The sequence below is a fragment of the Rhipicephalus microplus genome, chromosome 4 (assembly GCF_043290135.1).
Source record: "Rhipicephalus microplus isolate Deutch F79 chromosome 4, USDA_Rmic, whole genome shotgun sequence".
Classification (NCBI taxonomy): Eukaryota; Metazoa; Arthropoda; class Arachnida; order Ixodida; family Ixodidae; genus Rhipicephalus; species Rhipicephalus microplus.
This window is the reverse complement of record NC_134703.1, coordinates 88883980-88908441: the sequence shown is the minus strand read 5'-3', so window position 1 is coordinate 88908441 and position 24462 is coordinate 88883980. Positions and strand designations below refer to the sequence as shown.

At 45.9% G+C, this 24462-nt stretch overlaps 1 protein-coding gene across 4 annotated transcripts in view; it reads left to right on the top strand.

Moving 5' to 3' along the window:
- LOC119172789 (protein turtle) overlaps window positions 1-24462 on the top strand; it is a 353955-nt gene that overhangs the window by 310599 nt on the left and 18894 nt on the right. For all 4 annotated transcript variants that reach the window (XM_075893304.1, XM_075893302.1, XM_075893303.1 and 1 more), the window contains exon 8: window positions 23572-23883. In XM_075893304.1, the coding sequence (XP_075749419.1) occupies window positions 23572-23883 (312 nt within the window). The remainder of the gene's footprint in view (window positions 1-23571; window positions 23884-24462) is intronic.

Below are 24462 nucleotides of genomic sequence, written 5' to 3'. Positions count from 1 at the left end.
TTATGTTTGTCCAGTTTTTGTTTTCCTCTGTCTTCTTATCTCGTACTTGGTTACGCTTTTGTTTACTATTTTTATACGTGGCCTTGCCTGCAGCGCGAAAAGCTTCATAATCGTTCTTTTTTATTGCTTATGATGATAAGGGATCACCATCGAGGTACTCGAAGAACAGCACGAAGAAGACTTCTTCTTGGTGCGACCGCGAACTCAGTAAGCTACACATGGATAGTTACGTCAACCACTGGCGACACAATACGACAGCGTGTCTCCTTTAAGCGCTCCCCTTTTAAAACTGGTATGCCACCCTACAGTGGGGAAACGGTTAGGAGAAAGAGTTTCCTCTACATACACTGGAGGGAACTCTAGTGCTGGTGGGTATGGGAGCTACAATGCATGGGGTTTCAGCGATCATGGGAATGATGGGTAGCAGAGAGATTCGTCTAATCTTCGTACATTCTGGCTCTGGTTGGCTTAGCGTGACTTGAAGTTGCTTCGTCACAAAACGACGATAGGCAAATTTTAAGCAGTTGCACTTCACTGCCTGAACTTTTACGCTTACCATTTCAAATTGGGTCACGAAGTACAAAAGGGTTCCTTCTTTACTTCATTACGAAACTGAAACACAGGAATAAACGCGCGATTTGAGGCCCACAAGTACGAAGGATATAGGCAAATCCGTGTAGTATACCCATCATTCCCGTAGACGCTGAACGATCACAGCGCCAGAGGCCCCTCTGGTTATTTTTAGGAAACTCTATGATTGGAAGAGTTTTAAATGTGGAGAAATAAAAAAAGAAGATACGTAAAGAAAGCACGCACAAAGTCACACACCTCACAATCACGATATCGCCATTTGTCTATAGCCACCGGTGGTCACCTGATGTCTTCTTAAATTTGAACACCGCCTTCGCTGCCTTTTGTGCGCAGTTACATCAGATTGCCGTGGGCAGGATCCTGCCCATGGCAAGTTATCTTATATATATATATATATATATATATATATATATATATATATATATATATATATATATATATATATATATATATATATATATATATATATATATGAATAAAAAGAAGACACACGTCGAAAAACGGAAAGGTTTCTTTACGTTTCGGCCGTGGGACCGGCCTTCGTCAGAATAAGGTTATTCTGACGAAGGCCGGTTCTACGGCCGAAACGTAAAGAAACCTTTCCGTTTTTCGACGTGTGTCTTCTTTTTATTCATACTATTTACCGGCGTCCAAGAATTTATTTTCTGCAATTATATATATATATAATAATTGATATTATATATGTATATATAATATAATAATTGATAATTATATATATAATATATATAATTATTATATATGTATAATTGCAGGGAATGGAAAAAGCTGTGTCCGTGATGAAGTGTTATACAGACCTTTCCGACTCTTACCGAATTTCGGTTTATAAGTTACAATGCGCTTGCTTCAAACGTGATAACAGGCAATACGCGCGGTGTTAGAGCTCTACAGATTTTTCAATGACACCTGCGTTACTGTGGCATCAAAGAAAATTTGAAAAAAAAAACTAGACTGTATTTGAATATCTGCCTAACGGCAGCAGGAGTTGTGTTTTCATCTCGTGATAAACACCGAACAAATAGCTTGCCCAGCTAAATTTTCGATGCGAAACTTACATGCCAGGCGGCTTTTTGCGGCAACCAAGCATAAATTTAATAGTGTACTAGACAGCTTGTATGAAGAACCTACAGAAAACTGTCAAAGCTAATGCCTGTCGGGACAAAGCATAACTAGGGGTAAGACTGAGCTCCAGTGCACATGCACTCGGTGTGACGTATACGATCCGAAGCAATGCAGCGGCGTCCTTTTAGGTTCAATACAAGTAATCGCTCATGGTGCATCGTAGCGGCGCACATCGAAACATGAACAGCATTAAGAACAGATAAATACAAACGCTGAACGGTTGAAGTAATATATTTGCATTGGTGCATTCTTTATTGTCTCCCATATTGAAATGCACACTGCATCACCATATTATGACTAACCAGCAATACCATCAGCAAGGTAATAGTAAGTAATGAATCAGTTTTGCGTTAGAAAAATGGCATCACGTTTTGCTTTTTTTTTCGGAGACAGTTGTTACTGTACATGGTTTAGTCATCGGGAATGCAAGATACTATGTAGTGGTTCTTGAGATAAAATAAGATGTCTCCATCTGAATCATACCTTCATGACACAATTATTCGCCTTGTGGAAAGTCGTCAACGAAAACTCTGACCCTCTAAACTCAACTCAAAGCTGTCCTTATTGATTGTGGAACGACCCAGCAAGGGAAGTCTGCATCAGCACCTAAATATTTTCTAGACAACTCCAATTTATTTTGGCTTCACCAATCAGATAATGGCTATAAGTGACCGTATAATCAAACTAACAAAGTGTTGTCGCATGGCCCGTCTTACAAAATGCAGTAAATCGTGACGCGGTTTCATGCAACGATGACTTTCCCTGTTTAGGGCAGCTAAGATATATCTGGCTATAACGTCAATAGACACACGCACAAAAAGATAACATAGCTTTTTCAACGTCTTATCACAGTTTTATACCACCGGAAGGTTGTCCATCTTAGCTTATTCAGCCCTACTCATCCTATTCAGGACTTCCTAGATATTCAGGGCGCACAGTGTGGCAGAAATCTGTATAGAATAGACTCGCAATCAAATGTCCCAAAAAACGAAACTGCAGGGCATCTTATCAATGACTATGCTTCAGCCACGCCGCTGGTACCTACTGTCCTAATAGCATGAGTTTTTGTTCGTAACTCCACCTAACAAAATCTAAGCGGCAACAATTTACATCGAAACAGTCATGCTTGTTTGGATATTATAAGCGCGGTTTTCACATACTACAAATCAGATTTTTTTTCATACACAGCTCAGGCAAATACGGCAGGTGGTAGAGGTCGCCATGATTATTAGATGACCCCCCGGCGAGAGCTGACGACCGCATTCACTGATTACATTATCGCACCGTTTACGTCACGCTACTTCACGACAAGAAAAAGTCAAATAGCGTTTTTTTTTTTTTTTGCACAGAATGTCCGTAATGCAAGAACCCGCTTTTGTTAACTTCCAGGATAACGAGCCCTCTGTAAACTCACCAAGCCACGAGACGCGGGCATGCGGCACGAGACGCGAGCATGCGCTGTCGGGGTGTACGGAGGGACAGCGTTACACAGGCTAGTTAAAGAGCTACTTCGCATATAAAAAAATTTTATGGCATACGAGACATGAAAGAAACAGAGATCGTGCATAAGCGCTCTCGTTTTTACTACCCTGTCACTGTCATCACACACGAACTCTTAGAGCACACAGGCCCGCACTTTGGAACACAGAAACGCGTGGATGTGATGCATTTTACACGCATGTAAACAAAAGCAAGCTGCGGTAGTATGTGCAGGTAAGCTAACACACAGCCAAACACTGGTACACGAACCAACAATCCCCCCCCTCTTCCTTCTACATGCGCTGTACGAGGTCACTTTTTTTTTCTCTCTCTCCCTCTCCAGTCCCCACCAAGCCGTGGTTTACGGCTTCATATTTCGCCGCTCAGTGTTCTGGCCTCTATAAATATTTCGGGCTTCTGGTTTTACAGCGGCCAGAATCTCGCGCGTATTTTAGCTCGCAGTGGCCTTTCTCGGCTCGCAGAATACGCATATGTATGCAGACTCTGACAACGTCATGGCGTAATGGTTTCTCGCTGGCTATATGGGTGTGCATAGACATACCAAAATTTCTTTCTTTCTTTCTTCATTCCTTTCCTTTTTTCTCTCTTCCTTGGTTCCTTCTTTATCCTTTTTTCTCTTCTTTCCTTTTTTTTTCTTTCTATTCACAAACTTGTGTCACAGGCACTCCCTGCCTCGAAGTATCCCTTTATATGCAATTTCTTTGTTCTCTCTTTCTCCGGGTGTAAAAACATTGCGCTAATGTTTCCAGGAAAGTTTTAAATGTTTATTAGTATATTTTATTACTTTTCTATCTTCTTTTGCTTTCATGTCGTTCTTTTTCACCGAATACTTGTACTCCATGTTTTTCTCACGTTTATTTTGAAATATAGAACATTTACTTCAAAACTGTATTTCAAGAAGGTGGGTCCCTATTCCGGCACTCCGTCGGATTGCGCTGCAATTAGCACCCGCTCCACGAGTCTCCGCTGGTCCTCGAGAGCTTAGTTCGACAATGTCTCCTACCACACTTCCCACGTTGGCTGCAGTTTGCGCGACGCTTACGTCAGACTGGCAGGCCCAAGCCATGTGAAACAGGTCAGCGCGGCTGCCACAGAATTTACACAATACACCGAATTACTCGCGGTCTATTTTGGCCGCGAGTAATTGTGACCGGGTTGCCGTACGACATGATTCGGAGCCTGCGCAGACAGGTCTCTTGGGTTTTCGTGAGTTCCTTACTGGGATGAGGCAAAGTTTGTCTTCGTAGGCGGTACAGCTGCAGTATATCTGTGTGTTGTAACCGGAATTCGTGGTTGAATGCCGTGGTATGAGGGGTAGGTAGACAGAGCCTGAAGAAGAAATGATCAGGCAGAGTTGTATGCCAGCTCGTTTCCGGCTACCCCTTGGTAACCTGACATCCAGATGAGCTGCGTTTTTGTGGATTGTGTTCATGCATGCCATAGAATGGCATGAGCTGGAGGTGAAATACGACCTCTCATGTAGTTCCGGTAGGCTACTTTCGAATCTGTGTGTATGTATTCCGCAGTGGAGTGCGTTGCTGCTAGCGTTACTGCAGTTTGCTCAGCAATAAATACATCAGAGCAATTTATTGGTGGGCCGTCAACCACTTGAACTGGTGAATCGCCGCTTTTCTAGAAATTCCTCCCGCGGGGCCCGCAGCCTCTCTGAAATAGACTCCTTACGTGTAACTATAGCATTCATTCAGTGCTTTAGCCATGGTTATTTTGAGTTCTCGTTTATAGATCGCATGCTCCGATGCATTTGTCCCGGGTCGTTGCAATGTCGCAAACAAAGGAAAGCACTGCGAGTGAACAGAACGTCTAGAGAAAAATAAATGGACAGGACAATGACCAGGCTGCCTTGCTGATGCTTGCCCGAGGATGTTTCACATTTTTGTCTTCGTGTGCTGCCGTGCTGGCATTAAGAGAAAGCGTTATATTCGTTTTTATCCTATTTTATCTTATTCTATCTATCTATCTATCTATCTATCTATCTATCTATCTATCATCTATCTATCTATCTATCTACTATCTATCTATTTTTTGCGTACATGTCTTACGACTGTCAAATATTACGTCAAGAGAATGTACGAAAGAACTGTAAACTTAAGGCTCGTTCTCTTTCTTAGACACCCTATAATGTCTGTTAGTTCTCATTATGCCAGTGAATGTGCAACGCGAATAATGTTTCCAGCACATGTACGGCAAGCCTCCGTCAACGCAGCACCACTTCCACCAACACCTTCTAAGGTGCTTCACCTCAAAAACCATCACGTGTGGTGGGCGGGCCAACGCAACGGCGATGCCAAGGGACTCCATCTCAAATTTAATTCGAGTTGAGTTCCCCTCTCTTGTGGAGGAACGCGAGACTACTCGCACGCGAGTTGGAGTACAGAATCGGAGCCTAGAAACAAACCGTGCCAGACGGTGGTGTCTGCGTCGAACAAAGCCTTACATCGTCCGCGTAGTTGGCGTAAAGCGCCGAACAAAGGAAAGCAAGGGACGCTCGAGAGAGGTGTACAAACCGCAGCACGCCGAGAATGGAGAAGTCGGCGGCGGCGTTGGCGACGGGAGTACATCGCCGCTTACGACGGTAGGTAAACACATTGCGCGGTCGGAGGAGCGTGAAACGGCTCCCCTAAATGATCCTCTATGCACGTACCACACACAACACTAACAGACCACGCTTTGTTTTCGAAAATACGCGTCACATCCACTGCTCGCAGCCTCTCTCAGCGCATTGCGAGCTCAATGTGAGAAAAAAGCATATGGAAACGGGAATGGGAGAAGAAGAGAGGCGCATTCGTTTTTAAGTTATTGTTCTCGTTCTGAAAAGTCAGTCAGTCTGTCTTTATGTGTGTGTGGGTGTGTGCGCGCTTTTCTTTTTCTTTCAACATGAACACGACATAAATTTGTTTTCTCCTTGTAGATAAAATGCACCGACAAGTCTTGAATTTCGCGCGTGACAACTGAGTGATGAAAGTCGATAGACAGACACTTCCTTCGAAGTTTCTATTCCACCACATTCGGTGATAAGGATTGCGAACATGTGAGGCGTCACCACATGTTGTACGTGGTGTCTTCGGTGACACCACGTAAAACACCACTTAGGAGAGCGTTTTTTTTTGTTTTTTTTTTTGCTTAGCACGAATGCGCGAGTGCGCAAGTTTGGCGCGAAATATTCAAGCCCACTAAAAAACAAAAATAGAAGTAAAAGGAACTTCATAAGAGCGAGTTGGTTCATCAATAGTTGAATTGTACTATGATGATAAAATGAACTGAAGACACAGCTAAAAAAATAAAGTGAAGAAAGAAATAATGCAGAATTGCGCGGGTCTTTGCGGGGGGGATTAACGTTGGTGTCTTTGTGATACAGCAGCAAAATAAGAAATGAAAAAAATAGTTGCCTTAATGACGGAGAGCGAATCTTTAAAGAGCAGCATCATCAAAGGCGTGTAGACGTTAAATAAAAGTCAATTATGTACCGAAACTAGGCCACGACTCGCGGGGGAGGAGGAAGAGGGGGTGTTTTTAGGGAAAAACATTCGTGTACCACGCAAAATTATGGCTTTGATAAACAACGGGGCAAACTTCAAATGTAATGCATAGGCGGACGTTCGTCTTCTATTTCGTTTCAACGTATACGTGCGAGAAGAGTCCTTCCTCTCAGCTTAAATCTGTATTCCGTTGCAAAAAGGACGTGAAATGGAAGGCACACTAAAGCGATGAAACGAAGGAGCATGAAAAATGAGGTTGGTGGCTTAGCGCGCTCAGAAGCGAAAAAAAAAAAAGGGGGAAGTCGATACCCAAGTTTCATGCCTTCCATCTTCATTTTCCTCGAATCCTTTTATTTTATTTCCCGAGGTTAACGCACTCGCTGCCTACTCCTCTCCCTCGATATGAAGCAGATAGAGTAATAGATGTAAACGAATACTTTTTTTTTTCTGAGGCAAACGTACAGCACAGCGAAGCTCTGCAATTCGTGTTCCCATAAAAAGCCCGAGAGCGTCAGCACGACAGCGGAGACCCTCCATTAGAAATTCGTGTTTCTTGCTAAGCTCCTCTCTACACCCTCCTCCGCATCCAGTCATCTTCTGCGGTACTCCTGCGCTCGGCGTACACCGCTGTACGTCGCTGCGAACCCTCGTTTCACAATCCTCGCTGTTCAACCAACGAGACATGTACCCTTCTTTTGTACAGTACCATATATTCACCTCTTTCACCCTTTCGTCTTCTTGTTATACCTTTCATTGTTTCCTTTTCGCTGCCTAAATGTAGTTGCTGGCAATTCTGCAGATTTACTTTATATCCACTCTTCTTTGTCCGCGCACTGCGCATATCAATGCCATGACGCTGCACAAAAAAATAAAAGTAAAAAAGAAAGAAAGGATCCTTAATTCTTTTTTCTGGAAAAACGTCTCTTTTTTTTTTTCTCTTGCCGTTTCTGTGAGACACTATCTGCGTGGTGCCATAGAAGTCCCCCGTGTGGTGAAGCAAGAAACTGCGTGTACTGCAGTAGTCGTAGTAGCAGTAGTCTGTTCTATTTTACTTTCTGCCCTTCAATGCTGAGAGCACAGCGCTCTTCGCGACTCGTCCGTGTTCCGAGACATTATATTCGGAGTAATGGAGCGTTGACACAACTGTTGCAGTATATACGAACGATTAATGCGTGAGACGAAGAACGCGAGCAGGGAGAACTCCGTTTCTTGCCCTTATGGCGGCTGTTACAGAATACGGGTGAATTGTCTGGCAACCAGCCGGCCACCAGTGGAGCGGCAAAAACAAAGAGTGCGCTGAATTGTCGTCGAGGGTTAACCATTTCGTTGGGACAGAAAATAAAGGAATGCAGCGGACACATTTCTGCGTACCGGGAATCTTTCTTTTGACTGTTTCATTAACGTGCCTCCTCTCTCTGTTGCATCTCTCTTGATTAGATAGATAGATAGATAGATAGATAGATAGATAGATAGATAGATAGATAGATAGATAGATAGATAGATAGATAGATAGATAGATAGATAGATAGATAGATAGATAGATAGATAGATAGATAGATAGATAGATAGATAGATAGATAGATAGATAGATAGATAGATAGATAGATAGATAGATAGATAGATAGATAGATAGATAGATAGATAGATAGATAGATAGATAGATAGATAGATAGATAGATAGATAGATAGATAGATAGATAGATAGATAGATAGATAGATAGATAGATAGATAGATAGATAGATAGATAGATAGATAGATAGATAGATAGATAGATAGATAGATAGATAGATAGATAGATAGATAGATAGATAGATAGATAGATAGATAGATAGATAGATAGATAGATAGATAGATAGATAGATAGATAGATAGATAGATAGATAGATAGATAGATAGATTTTCATGATCGATTGGTTGATTGATTGATTGATTGATTGATTGATTCATTCATTGATTGATTGATATTGTCACGTAATACAAGAGGGGGAACACACACAATGATTTATCGAGGGCGAACTTGTGGCCAGAAAAACAGCTATGTCACAAAGAAGAGTCTGCTAAAAGCGTTCCGCCTACGTGTCCCTTTCTGAACAACTCATCCGTCAGTCTTCCCGGCTCATGCTCCTCCACCCGAAGCATGAGCTGCTCTCCCCAAGATGCGTGAGCAGGCGCGAGACACAGTAGACGCCCACATAGCGTCTCGTTTGTTGCGAGGCAGTGCAGACGCCCACATAGCGTCTCGTTGGTTACGAGGCACTGTAGACGCTCACATAGCGTCTCGTTAGTTGCGAGGCATTGTAGACGCTCACATAGCGTCCCGTTGGTCCTCTTTGTAAAATAATTAGTAGGAGCAATCTCTGTGGAAATATGTGGAGTTTAACGTCCCAAAACTACCATTTGATTATGAGACACGCCGTAGTGGAGGGCTCCGGAAATTTCGACCACCTGGGGTTCTTAAACGTGCACTCAAATCTGAGCACACGGGCTTACAACATTTCCGCCTCCATCCGAAATGCAGCCGCCACAGCCGGGATTCGATCCCGCTACCTGCGGGTCAGCAGCCGAGTACCTTAGCCACTATAAAACACCGTGACGGGGCATATAGATCTTCATATTTTACGGAAGAGAGACGCCGTATCGACGAGGCTGTGGATGAAGTATATTTCAAACCAGCAGCAGCAGCGGCGTGACCGGTAGACAGACACCGAGCGGAGACCACTCTTCGTTTTCTTCATCAGGCACACACGCGCATCGTCCCACAAAATGTGAACATGCATGTAGCATAATCCCCGGCGGCAGAAACGCCATCTCAGCGCATCTAGATGTCAACGTCAGTGGGGTAGTGGTAAGGCTTCAACCATGCCACATGTACGATATCGGTGGTGTGTGGGGCGGCAGTTGAAGGCGATGAGGCAGCAGGGGCTATTTTGTATGTCACAGGAGTAACCTCACGAAGGACTCAATATGGACCTCTGTAGCGGGAAAGACGTTTTTCGGACAAGCTGACTTGACGGATCGGGGACCACAGCAGCACCAATGAACAGGGTAAGAAGTGCACGTCCCGGTGCCGTTGATCGTACAAACGCCACTCGTTCTCTTGAGAGGCCAGAAAGCGAGCGCGGGCGATTTCGCGTGCGTGAGCAGCCCGAGGGATAGCGTCAGGGGCATATTCGCTGGTTGGTGTCGTGGTAGACGGAATGACTGTATCTAGGGGTAATGCAGGTTCTCGGCCGAACAACAGAAAAAATGGAGAGTAAGTGGCAGTGTCATGGCGAGAAGAATTGTAGGCAAATGTGACGTACGGCAACGCGAGATCCCAGTCGGTATGGTAGGCAGAAACATACTTAGCGAGCATGTCTGTAAGAGTTCGATTTAGACGCTCCGTAAGTCCATTGGTTTGCGGGTGGTATGACATAGTCAGCTTGTGTCTCGTTTGACAGGACTGCAAGATGTCGGCTATCATCTTCGATAGCCGACATAGCTGACTCTGTTCATCCATCCCACATCAAGTTAGTCTCTAGTGAGCTATCTCCTGTCATTGCAGATTTTGTTAACAAGATGTTTAAAGCAGGCATATTTCCCGATTCCCTAAAAGTTGGTAGAATAACACCTGTTCACAAAAAAGGTGATCGCGAACTTCTGAGTAATTATAGGCTCATTTGTATTCTTCCATTTTTCAGCAAAATAATCGAGCGTCTTATGCATACAAGATTAATATCCTACCTGACAAAGTTTAATCTGTTGACATCTAAACAGTACGGCTTTCGGCCTGGCTATTCCACTGAGCTTGCGCTTCTAACCCTCACCGATAAAATAAAAGGGGCAATCGACCAAGGCTTCGTAGTTGGTGGCGTATTCATAGATTTAACGAAAGCTTTTGACACAATTAATCACAAAATTCTTATACATAAACTTGAATCGTATGGCATAACTGGCCCTGCACTTCAATTTATATCTAGTTATCTCTGCAATCGCACTCAAGTTGTTCAGATTGACGGTAAAGTTTCAGCAGCTAAGAAAGTAAATCAAGGTGTTCCTCAGGGCTCGATCCTTGGCCCGCTGCTCTTTTTGCTATTTATTAATGATCTACCTAATGTTTTGACCGCTACAGATTGTATCTTATATGCAGATGACACGACCATTTTTACTTATGCTAACAATGTCGATGAGCTACAACGAAACATTAACGTGGATCTACATAATATAAGTTCCTGGTGTCGAATGAACATGTTAAGAATTAATCCATCAAAAACCGTTTTTATAGTTTTTCATTCCTTCCCGACTGTACTTTCAAATTCTATATCTGTGCGTCTGGACGATAATTTAATTCCCATGTCCGACAGTACAACGTTTCTCGGTGTAGTTCTTGACCGGCATATGAAATTCAATCTTCATGCGCAATCACTCATTCGCAAGATAACCTTTGGAATACGCGCCATAATCAAAACTCGTTCATATTTTCAGCCACACATAATCCACTCCCTTTATCACGCACATATTCACAGCCATTTATCTTATTGCATATCAGCCTGGGGTAACGCATATTTGACCCACCTCAACCAGCTACAACGCCTACAGAATCAAGCACTTCGACTCATGACTTTCAGCCATTTCTTAATTAATGCAACGCCACTTTATCAGAATTTAAATATACATCCTCTTTATCACCTCTTTCAGCTGAAGTTATCAGTTGTGATGTATAGGCTTTTTCGCGGTAATGTGCATATAGATGGCATTGTCTTGGAAGGCCTTGTAAATAATAATATTACTAGGTTTTCTGAGCTTGATAACCGCCTTCTGCCTAAAGTTCGCACAAACTACGGCAAGTTCACTACCACATTTACGGGAATCAAGCTGTGGAATTCCCTTCCTTACGTAATAAAATCATCAACCACAGAACATGCATTCAAAAACCAAGTGAAGAAATATTTTTTGCAACAGTTGTCTTCATCTTAGCAACTGCTTTTTAATGTAGCGATAACAATTGCTACATGTTATATTGTCCTTACGTTTTGTATTATAACTTGCGCTTGTTTGTTCTTCATAGTTTTCTTTTTTGCCTTGCTAAACATATATGTATTTTCTACTTTCGTTTTTTCGCACTGTGCTTTTTTTTTTCTTTTTCTTACTGAAGATACCGTAACAACTGAATGTTGTATATTTTGTTTCTTCTCCCGTTAACATCAGGTATGGGAGCCCCCCTGACAGTTTCTAACTTTGGGGCTCCTTGTGTGTATTACCAATCCTGTACGCACTTTTCTGTAAACTGACATCGTTGTTGAATAAACTTGAACTTGAACTTGAACAAAAATGTGCGGCCACGGTCTGCAAGCAGCTGCCATGGGGCTCCGTGTTGCAAAATCACGTCCTTGAGGAGGAAGTCGGCGACATCTGTGGCGCAGCATGTTGGAAAAGCTTGTGTGATAGCATAGCGCGTGGCGTAGTCGGTGGCCACGACTGTCCACTTGTTACCCGAGGAAGACAAGGGGAAACGGACAAGTAGTTCCAAGCCAACGCGGAAGAACGATTCTGACGGAATGCTAAGTGGTTAAAGGCATCCGGCGGGAAGTGTCGATGGTGCTTTGCGGCGCTGGTATTTCTCACAAGCTGCAACGAATCTTCTGACTGAGCGCACAAGCCCTCGCCAAAAGAAGCGTCGGCGTATTCGGTCGTAAGTACGTGACACACCAAGGTGACCAGCAGTCGGAAGGTCATGAAGTTCATGTAGAACTTCCGAGCGGAGGTGTTTCGGAATGACAAGCAGCATGCAGGGCCGGTCCATCCGGCTCAAAACTTCCGCGGTATAATACACAATCGTGGAGCACGAATGAGCGATGGGACTGATTGTAAGATGGTGATTCGAGGCGCTCAATGATAGCACGCAAAGACGCATCATTGCGCTGCTCGTTACCGATGCATGTCATTTGCGAAAGGAAAAAGACACAAGGCTCGGTGTTGGTGTCAGGCATAGTGCTCGACTCAGCAACAGGGTAGCGGGACAGGCAGTCTGCGTCCTGATGTAGGCGTCCGGACTTGTACGTCACCGTGTAGGTATACTCTTGCAGAGCCCAGAGCCCGAGCTAGCCAGTAGGATCCTTCAGTGACGAAAGCCAACATAGCGCATGGTGGCCCGTTATTACAGAGAAATTCGTGCCATATAAATATGGGCGGAACTTCGTGACTGCCCAAACAAGAACAAAACATTCACGCTCTGTTATTGAATAGTTGCGCTCGGCAGCTGTGAGTAGGCGGCTAGCGTAGGCGATAACTCGGTCGTGTCCCCGCTGGCGTTGGGCTAGGACGGCTCCAATCTTTATGATTACTCGCATCGGTTCGGACTTCTGTCGGAGCGGATGGGTCAAAGTGGGCCAATATAGGTGGAGTCGTGAGAAGGGTGATGAGGTGAGAAAAAGCAGCAGCTTGCGCGGAACCCCACGTAAAAGTCACGTATTTCTTCAGACGGTCGGTCAGTGCTCGAGCGATCCTTGCGAAATCTTTCACGGACCTTCTAAATAGGAACAAAGTCCCACAAAGCTCCGGACGTCCTTGACAGACTGGGGTACAGGAAAACTCGTGACGGCATGAATTTTCTCCGGGTCAGGCTGCACACCTGATGCGTCGACAAGGTGGCCCAACACCGTAATCTGCTGGCGGCCGAAGTGACATTTCGACGAGTTTAGTTGAAAGCCAGTAGTGCGGAAGATGCCGAGAGCCGCTGACAAACGCCTGAGGTGTGTCTCAAATGTAGGCAAATATACAAGGACATCATCCAGGTAGCACATGCATGTTGACCACTTGAACCATTGTAATGGCGAGTCTATCATACGCTCAAACGTGGCTGGGGCGTTGCATAGCCCAAACGGCATCACCTTGAATTGGTATAGGCCGTAGGGAGTTAGAAACGCAGTGTTTTCTTGGTCTTTCCCGTCAACCGCAATCTGCCAATAGCCAGAGTGTAGGTCGATTGAAGAAAAGTATCATGCGCCATGAAGACAATCGAGGGCGTCATCGATTCGGGGCAAAAAATAAACGTCCTTTTTCGTGATTCGATTAAGATGGCGGTAATCGACGCAGAAGCGCCACGTGTCATCTTTCTTTCTAACAAGCACAACAGAAGATGCCCAAGGGCTCGAGGAGGGTTCAATAATTCCTTTGGCTAGCATCTTCTTGACTTCTTCTTGAATTACCTTACGCTCTGTGGCAGACACCCAGTATGGTCGGCGGTGAATGGGAGGAGAATCACCAGTATTAATGCGGTGCTTCACGAGGGAAGTCTGACCGAGTGGACTGCAGTCGATGTCAAATATGTCGTGGTAGGAAGCCAGAAGGCGGAATAGAAAATCGGATTGCTCAGGTTTGAGTTTTGGGTCGATCATAGGGCGCTACATCGAGAGATGTGACATCCTGCGGGCGACATGGAAGATCGAAGCATGCGTCTGCCACAAAAGCGGTGACGTGGCCGTCTATTAAGGGTCGAAGCGTGGCGACTGAAATTTTGTGCGGTAGTACTTGCTGCGTGAAACCGAAATTGATAATGGAGAGACATGTTTGGTTCATAGGTCGGCACTTTGAGAGACTACTCACTCATACTCACTCACCACAATTTTTTCAGCCTTCACCCCCACTCACGTTCATACTCACGTCTACTCCCACTCATAGGCCCGCACTCAAGTTCATACTCACGCCTACTTGCACTCATGAGTACTCACTAACGTTCATACTCCCTCCTTGTCACACTCAGAGTACTCACTCACGTTCATACTCACTCCTTCTCACACTCAAAATACTCACTCACGTTCATACTCACACCTACTCACACTCACTCCTTCTCACACTCAAAGTACTCACTCACGTTCATACTCGCTCCTTGTCACACTCAGAGTACTCACTCACGTTCATACTCACTCCTACTCACACTCATGAGTACTCACTCACGTTCAAACTCACTTCCACTCACACTGAAAGTACTCATTCACGTTCATACTCACTCTTACTCATACTCATGAGTACTCACTCACGTTCATACTCACTTATACTCAGAGTACTCACTCATGTTCATACTCACTCCTGCTCACACTCATGAGTACTCACTCACGTTCAAGCTTACGCCAACTCACACTCTAGGCCCTCACTCACGTTCATACTCACGACTACTCACAGTGATGAGTACTCACTCATTTCATACTCACGACTACTCACACTTGTGAGTACTCACTCACGTTCATACTCACGCCAGCTAGCACTCATAGGCCCTCACTCAAGTTCATACTCATGACTACTCACACTGATGAGTACTCACTCATGTTCATACTCACGCCTACTCACTGTCACTCACGTTCATACTCACGCCTACTCACACTCATTGTTCATGGCTCACGTTCATACTCACGACTACTCACACTCTTAGAGAAAGACGGACTGCTGGGCGAGTTGGTAATTCATTTTAACTGAGGTGCGTGAAAAATTGAAGTACAAAAGGAAGACACCTCGAAACAGCGCGCCATGTCCAGGTGTCTCCTTTTTGTACTTCAATTTTTCGTGCACCTCAATTAAGACTCATAGTTACTCACTCACCTTCATACTCACGCCTGCTCAAAATCATAGGCCCTCACTCACCTCCGCCCTCACATAAGAATTCACCTTCATACTTACGCCTACCCATACTCAGGCGCACTCACCCACGTATTTTTACATTCACATACTCATCATCATCAGAGCAGGACAAAGGCATCTCCCCTGTTCCGCCAGTCAACTCGGTCCTTTGCTTGCTGTTGCCACTTCATACCCGCAAACTTCCTAATCTCATCTGCCCACCAAACTTTGTCTCCCCTTTTCCCGCTTTCCTTCTCTTGGAATCTACAAAATAACCGGCAGAAAATGAAAGTAATGAACAACAACCTCGAAAGAAAACAGCGCTTCTAGATAGGTGGCAGTGCACTTGAAGTTAGAAAAGGTATATACGCCTACTTAGGACAGGTAGTACCTACGGAGCCGAGCCACGAGACTGAAGTATCTAGAAGAATAGGAGTGGGGTGGAGAAAATTCGGCAAGCATTCTCTGCTCATGGCTGGTAGATTGTCACTATCCCCTCAAGACGAAGGTATATAACAGCTGCATCTTGCCGGTTCTTAGCTACTCAGCAGAAACCTGGAGGCTTACAAAGAGGGTTCAGCTTAAATTGAGGACGATGCAGAGAGCGATGAAAAGGAAAATAGTGGTTGTAGCCTTAAGAGTCAAGAAGAGAGCAGAGTGGATCAGGGAAAAAACCTGGGTTAAGGATATCATGGTTGAAATCGAGAAGAAGAAATGGACATGGGCCGAGCATGTAGCGCGTAGGCAGGATAACAGCTGGTCATTAAGCATAACTGACCGGATTTCCAGAGAAAGCAAACGGGTTAGGGGGAGACAGTAAGTTAGGTGGGCAGATGAGATTATGAAGTTCGCGGGTACATAATGGCAGCAGCAAGCACAGGACGGAGTTGAGTGGCGGATCATGAGAGAGGCCTTTGTCCTGCAGTGGACGTTGTCAGGCCGATGATGAATACTAACATTGAGGTAGCGTTACGTGTACTCAGGTTACTCAATAAACAATCGAGCTGAACAATTGTCGCTTTCTTTAAGGGTCGGTAGGTTCCACAAACAGGCAGTGACTCAGCGCAATTACGACGCACCTGCACATTCATTTGTGTGCCATGACGCGTAGGAGACGCTGAGACATCGTTTAGAATCTCATTAATGCGTTACAAGCACTCAAAACGCGCTTTCGTGGGCTACGACGCACGCGCGCGAAATAGAGACGCTCTCGAAAGCTTCAGTATACTACACGGCCGCCGCTGATTACCTGCCAGAACCCAAGACGTTGCCATGCCATCCGGCTCGGCCGCTTCGTTCGTTCCACTGCCCCTAGCCCCTTCTGACTGCACTAGCGGGACAGGCGGGCGCCGCGGCCACCCCGGCCGCCCGGCCACTGGTAGGTGTTCTGTGGCCCGGCGCGACCGTCGAGACGGCGCCTCCCCTCGGCCTCGCCTTAAGATGGAATGCGTTGCGCACGGCAGTTTTGCATTCGAGAAATTGTGCGCATCTTCGGAGATGTCTTCCTTCCTCTGTGGGTCACGCTCACGCGGAGACTTCGTTGGCTCCGTGCCGGCACTGACGATTGCAGGGGGCTTTGATTGATTTGATTGATTTGTGGGGTTTAACGTCCCAAAACCACCATATGATTATGAGAGACACCGTAGTGGAGGGCTCCGGAAATTTCGACCACCTGGGGTTCTTTAACGTGCACCCAAATCTGAGTACACGGGCCTATACCATTTCCGCCTCCATCGGAAATGCAGCCGCCACAACCGGGATTTGATCCCGCGACCTGCGGGTCGGCAGCCGAGTTAGCCATTAGACCACCGTGGCGGGGCCATTGCAGGGGGCCTTATTTATGGATCTGCGGATGCGGTTAACGTTCATTGGCCGTGTACGTACGCAGGGTTATCGCGGACAGCCGTATAAAACGGTAATTAACGAGTTGCGTTATGTGTGTTTTTGTATCAGCCCGCGTTATGTGAATGATAGAATAAATTATCAAGGGCGATTGGGCGCTTATTGCACATTGTGTCTGCACTGTCGAAGGCATAATAAGCCGCCGAAAACTGAAGCGAGGGTAGAGATTGAAACGGCGATGCGAACAGGGTCCGATTACGCTATCGCATACTATACTATTGACGGCGAAGCTAAACCGTCCTCCAAGCTTTCCTTTTTTTTTTCTTAATGGGGCACTGAGAAGGCGAAGTTTGCACACAGCTTCACGTTTGAGAGGTCATGAGATCACTTAAAGTTTTCGTTCAAGGCAACCTTCACTTGAGGGACAACGCAGAGATAGAAAGTGCAAAATCGCTGCGCACAATGTGCGTCGCGCACACAATGTGCTTTCTCTCGCGGGCCATTTCAGCGTTTTTTTTCTGTCGCTTGTGCAGTGCATTTCTTTTTTCTGAATCGGCGCGCGCGGCGATTTTTGTTAAAGGACTTCTCAAGACTTTGTTTTTCATGTATTATCAACGGGTTGCGTAGACTGAAGGCGCAAGAGGTAAGTGCAGCAAGAACGGTAGCTATATATAGGGACAGGCAGTTCAAAGTTATTCAGCCTACAAAATTCAAAGTACAATAAACCCTCAACTCGAGTTTTGCGCGGTCACCTCGCCCCCCCCCCCCCCATCTGATGTAGGATGGCTCTCCCAGTTTCCAAACTAACTGAAGGCTTTTACGTACAGTAAGCTTGCATGCCATAGTACCCGTTATTTCAATGTATTGAGGACGCCGTTGCGATGGTTACAAATATTTATCACACTCATAGTAACTCACTCACCTTCGCAGTCAAGTCTACTCACACTCATGAGTACTCACCCACGTTCGTACTTACTCCTACTCCCATTCATGTGCTCTCACTCACTCCTAATCACACTCATGAATACTCACTCACGTTCATACTAACGAATACTCACACTCATCAGTACTCACTCACTCATGTTCAAACTCCTACTCACTCACGTTCTCACTCACGTTCATACTCTCTCCTTCTCACACTCAGAGTACTCACTCACGTTCATACTCACTCCTACTCACACTCAAAAGCGCTCACTCATTCCTACTCACACTGATGAATACTCTCACGTTCGTACTCACGGATACTCACACTGATGAGTACTCACTCAGGTTCAAATTCACATCTGCTCACACTCATGAGTACTCACTCACGTTCATACTCACTCATACTCACACTCAAAGTACTCACTCACGTTCATACTCACTCTTACTCACATTCACAATACTCACTCACGTTCATACTCAATTCTACTCACGCTCAGAATACTCACTCACATTCATACTTACTTATACTTACACTCGTAGTCACTCACGTTCATACTCACTCCTATTCACACTCAGAATACTCATTCATGTTCATACTCACTCCTTCTGACACTCATGAGCACCCACTCACGTTCATACTCACTTCTACTCACACTGAAAGTACTCACTCACGTTCTACTCACTCCTACTCATACTCATCAGTACTCACTCATACTCACACTCACCACATTCAAATGAGTATGAATGAGTGTGAGTGAGTGTACTCGTGAGTGAGTATGCCGAGCCATGGTTTGGTTAGAGGTCATGATTACGACGGAGTGTGGCACAGTGCATTCGCGCGCCAGAACAACATCTGAAATAGGTGTGACGACATAATCACCGTCAACAACGGGTGAACTTGTTGCCAATTCAATGAATTTGAGGGCTTTTGGCGGTATCCGACTGAAGTCTGTGGTACAGAGGTTTTTCGGCAGCTCGGGGCGAGAATCTAGAAGAAGAGGAAGTTCTAAACAGAGAGTGCCGGCGGAACAGTCAATCAGGGCAGAATGCGTCGATAAGAAGTCCATCCCGAAGATGAGGTCATAAGGGCAATTGTCGAGCACGGTTAATAAAACAGGAACATGGCGGCCGACAAGGCCAATACGAGCGGTACACATTCCAATGACGGTCACAGTTTCACCATCGGTGACACGGATGGCTTTTGTTGCGGCAGGCGTAAGTACTTTCTTGAGGCGGCGACAGAGACGAGCACTCATTATAGACACCTGAGCTCCAGTGTCAACTAAAGCCGTCAAAGAAAGACCGTCCACATTAAGTTCTTACTAGTAGGTATCGTCAACGGAGGATTTGGGTCAGTCGCACTTGATGCAGCACTACCTCTAGGAGCTGCATAACCTATTTTTCTATCCGGAAAGATCCATAGTTAGTCGGCGATGGATAGCGGTGGGGTTTGGGGCGACGGAGAGCGGCGGCGTTGCGGTGACGGTGAACGAGCGGTAGAGCGGCTGTTAGGTGCGTCGGAAGCAGGATACTCACGGCTGGGAGAATACCGACGGGGGTCCGCGTATGTCCGAGGAGAAGAAAATTGGCTCCAACGGAGGGACGTCCAAGTGCTGCGGCAGTAACGGGAGACATGGCCAACTCGGTGACAGTGGAAGCAGATTGGCTTGTCGTCTGCTGTTGTCCATTCTGTCGGATTGCGGGATCTGGGCAGAGAGTATGGGTTGTGACATGATGCATTTATTGGCATCGGTCTGTGATCCGGTCGGAAGACGGAGCAGGCGGCAGGAAAACCAAGGTTAAAAATTTCTTCCTGCACGACTGCCTGAATAACTGACACCGTCAGAGGTGTTTCCACAGCTGGTCGAGTGGAAGTGCATGAAACGGTGCCGGACGGGCCGCCTCAAGCTCGCGCCGAACGATGCGTGTGACATTATGGTGCAAGAGTGGTGCGGCACCGAGATCGGTACAGGTTGACGTGACAGCCGTGTTAGAGAGCCGTGAAAATTGTGGCCGAACTCGGTGGTTTTTGGCCATTTCGAAGCGGTGGCATTCCTTAGTTATGATATCGACGGTTGTGACGTTGTTGTAGACGAGCAAGTTGAAAGCGTCGTCTGCGATGCCCTTGAGTATGTAGCCCACCTTGTCACTCTCGGTCATTTGCTCGTCCACTTTGCGGCACAACGCGAGCACGTCCTGTATGTACGAGACATACGACTCGGTTGATGACTGTACTCGTGTGGCGAGTTCTTGTCGTGCGGCCGTTTGTTGACCGGACGGGTCCCCAAAGATGTCGCGTAGTCACTCCTTGAAGATGTCCCAGCTGGTGATCTCGGCCTCATGAGCGTCGAACCATACACTCGGGGTGCCATCCAAGTGAAAGATTACGTTGGCGAGCATCATGGTAGGGTCCCATCGGTGAGACAGGCTAACGCGCTCGTACATGCGGAGCCAGTAGTCGACGTCAAGGCCAGGCTGGGTGGAGAACGTACCGGGATCACGGGGGTGGGAAATCGCAAGGTACATAGTAGCTGGTGCTTCAGCAGATGGTGGTGACGGATTGATATCATTATAGGCCATGACCGGAGGCCGGACGGTGCGGCCACTGCGAAGCTTCGTTGTGAGGACAGGGAACGTTCCAACTCCACCAAATATGTTACGGAAGAGAGACGCCGTATCGACGAGGCTGTGGATTAAATTTATTTCAAACCAGCAGCAGCAGCGACGTGACCGGTAGACCAGACACCGAGCGGAGACCACTCTTCGTCCTCTTTCTTCATGAGGCACACACGCGCATCGTCCCACAAAATTTCAACATGCATGTAGTAATATATTCGCGTGTATGTGTGTTTAGTGTTAGTGCTTGCGTTCCCCCTATAAAAACCCTCGATGCTTGAAGCGTTATTCACAATATTGCTAAAACTTTTCTGCATCTTACTCTTTCGAAGAGAAGCTAAAAGTTGACTTCTACGTACTACACCCTACCGTGTAAGCCTCACTCTTCATATACGAAGAAGTTAGCATTTTCATTATTTGGCCTAGGTAAACAGGCACCCGCACTTGTGCACTGTAGGCTAGCACAAAAGAGGCGCTGGACGAAGCAGTGGCCTCTTCTGCACTTCCGTATAATCGCTGCGTCGTTTGCAGGGCCTGCGCCACCATATAAATATGCGCGTTAATTTAGCACCCGTTTAGCCCCACAAGGGTCGCGGCACACTTTGCCGTCCTTTGTGAAGCGCATGACGGTGCGCAACACCGTCCAAATGCAGGCGTAGTGGCGGGCATTGTGAAGTACGCCCGTATACAGCTGCAGCGCCTACCCTGGACGTGGCACCTGTGTAAGGCTGCGAAGGATTTGTCTCTCGCAAAGCGCGCACCTCCCATTTCGTGTACGGTGCTCCCTTCCTTTGTATTTGCGAGGTTTCAACGGGCGCTGCCGTCGCTTAAATGCAAGTGATGAAAAGTTCAGGCTTTCACGGAGCCTTTTAAGTGAGCTGAACTAATCCTCCCTCCCTCTACATAAACACTTTCCAGAGCTGTTTTCTTTCTTTTTCTCCCCTCTTCGAGCCACAGCCTGCGCCACCACACGTATTCAAACGCAGTGTTGATTTTGCAGTGTTGTTACGAAGACTTGCTCCCTTTTAGTCATTCTATCCTTCTGCCGTCATGCCAAGGTTAACTTCTCAAGGATGTATAGAATGCAATGTTTTCTTTTTTTGGGTGTCTGTGTGGTGCTTCGGCTATCTTGTAACCAAAACTGCACTTACACCTGAAAGCTTACTACGCCTTTTAACGGACGTGACCTACAGTGCAGTGAAGAACACGGGTATTTGTCAGTTTGTTCGAAAATTGCCCGTGCATCAATCACTGCATGAAGGAAGTGGTCAGTCAGGGTGCGCATAGGCAAGGCGTCATTTTCTGTACTACCCGTACAGTGGTGAAGTCTTCAAAGAAGTGAAAACTTCAGTGTGATGAAATTCTTGTTGTGTAGACTTCTGAGGAAGAGTTCAATGGAACCACGAAAGTTCCAACCACTTCTCGAACCCGAGGTAATATCACTTCATTAACAGCTATCCCCGGCATTTCGTTGACATCACTCCTGAAAATCATGACAGTCAAAGTGATTGCACACATTAGGATACTTCATGAACAGAGAGTTAAAATAACATAAATAATCTACGCGGACGAAAGAAGGAAAATTTTGCCGATGCCGACACAATATTATCACGCTAAACGCCGTCGTTACAGAGTTGTCATATATCAGATCCCGGGGTCGAATCCCGACCGCGGGGGCAGCATTAGTGATGGATGTGAAAATGCTTGAGGCTCGTGTACTTAGGGTTACGTGCGCGTAAAACACCAGGTGGTCGAAATTTCCGGAGCTCTCCACCATGGCGCCTCTTATAATATTGCCGCTCTTTTGGAACGTTCATTTTTAACAATTTTTATTACAAAGCTGGCATTTATAGAAAAGTGGAAGTGTATTGCAGCCCACCCAATCACTTCAAGAACCAAATGAAGCTGGACTTTTGGAATGTTGTAATAAAAAGTTGAATATTACTGCCGAAGGTAATGATGCCGAAAATTTCTACAGCACAAACAAGTACCCCTATGTGTAGAACTTAAGTTAGCGTTTTTTCGACGGCTGCAGTGAGTGCATAAGCATTCACTTTCCGAAACTGGAGCACGGCGGGTCAGCCTAAAGACAATGCTGCTGCCCGTAAATAATTACACAACCATTCTACGTTGCCCTCAATATAAAGCACTAACTTGGAATGTCAATGCGATCAAACAGGAAGCCGAGTTCAAGATAGTTTTTTTTTTCCTCATCGAGCTTACATTTGGCCTGTGAAGAGGAATGAAATAATGATGAAGAGTAGGAAAGGTACAAGCTGGTGGTCCTTAACACTCTTCTGCTCTCGCAATAAATTATCGAGCAAGGTACATTCTTCGAAACAAAGAATAATTACACTGTGTAGACAACTCCAATCATCGTATACGTGCCATGACCTTTTAACCCCAATAAATAAGCACTGTAGCAAAAGGAAACGTCAATACAGCGAAACTTGATAACAAAAATATGCATCCTGTGCCCAAGCAAATACGACAAATCTTGGTAGCGGTCGTTCTTAGCCGCGAGCGTCCCTACTCGCACCAGCATTTATACGTCACTCGTCAAAATGTATACATTATCTACTCAATACATGCGATGAGACTTTGCCGTTGTGAGTTCTCGCACTTCACTTCCGTTAGTCCTGCGAATCAGCCCACTACGCTTCTTTGCGTAACAAGTATTTGCGCAAGCCGTCAGAATGCGCAAAGCTCTCGTGACTAAGAAACCTTCGCGGCGGTTAATTAGTCGCACGTTGTTCTTTATTCACGCGATCTTTCGTCCTAACCTCTCAATACTGGTGGCTGCAGTTTTGTTTTTTCGCCCTCGGCCTTCATTGTCACAAAACGCGCCCGGCTGTTTCGTATGCGCAGGGCCTCCGGACTCGGTAATCAACTGTTCGCAAGTGAACGCCACCGAGGACGGCATGTCCCTGGAGTGCATCGAGGGCCCCTGGGATGGCGGCATGGCGCCACCCGTCTTCATCGCCGAGCTGTACGACGCCGACTCAGGCACCATGCGCGCCAACATCACGAACCCGCCCGGTGCTGGAGCGGCGTTTCTGGTGCGAGGCCTGCCAGGGGGCGCCACCTTCCGCGTGCTCGTGTACGCCGCCAACGGGAAAGGTCGCAGCGCCCCCTATGTGCTCATGGCCCACACGCTCAGGCCGGCGGAGAAGTTCACCGGTAGGCAAATCTTCGGTGTTCGTGGCATCTGGGAGAATCTTGAGTGAAAGACTGCACTGCATAAATTCTACAGCAACAGCGCTGTTTTTTTTTGTTTTGTTTTTGTCAGCTTGTTTGTAAATATGGCTTCACCCACATACAAAGAAAGAAAACAAATTCAGAAGATGACAACGTTTCGTACTGTCAGACTTCAGTCACACTACGATCAGGCCATTGTAAGTTTAGATTATTTTCATCCCTCGCTACAGGCACCGTTAATCCTAAAACTCAAAATGCGTGATTCATCAGATGTCGACGACTGTTCGAAGGCTAAGGTTCTTGATAATCGATGCTTTTGCTTGTATTACTTTTATTTGTGATGTGATTTTTCTTTGAAAAAAATTCGATTTAGTATTATGAGGTCATGAAACTAAGGACATTGCATTAACCGATATACACTTGGTCACGTGTGTTCAAAAACATTTTTTTTAAGAGAAGCTTAGCGCCTATACATAAGTACTCTTCTTTTAGAGAAATTTAGCGCCTATACATGCCTAAGCATGTTTTGTACGCAGAATGTTGTTGCATGTAAGCTTGTGT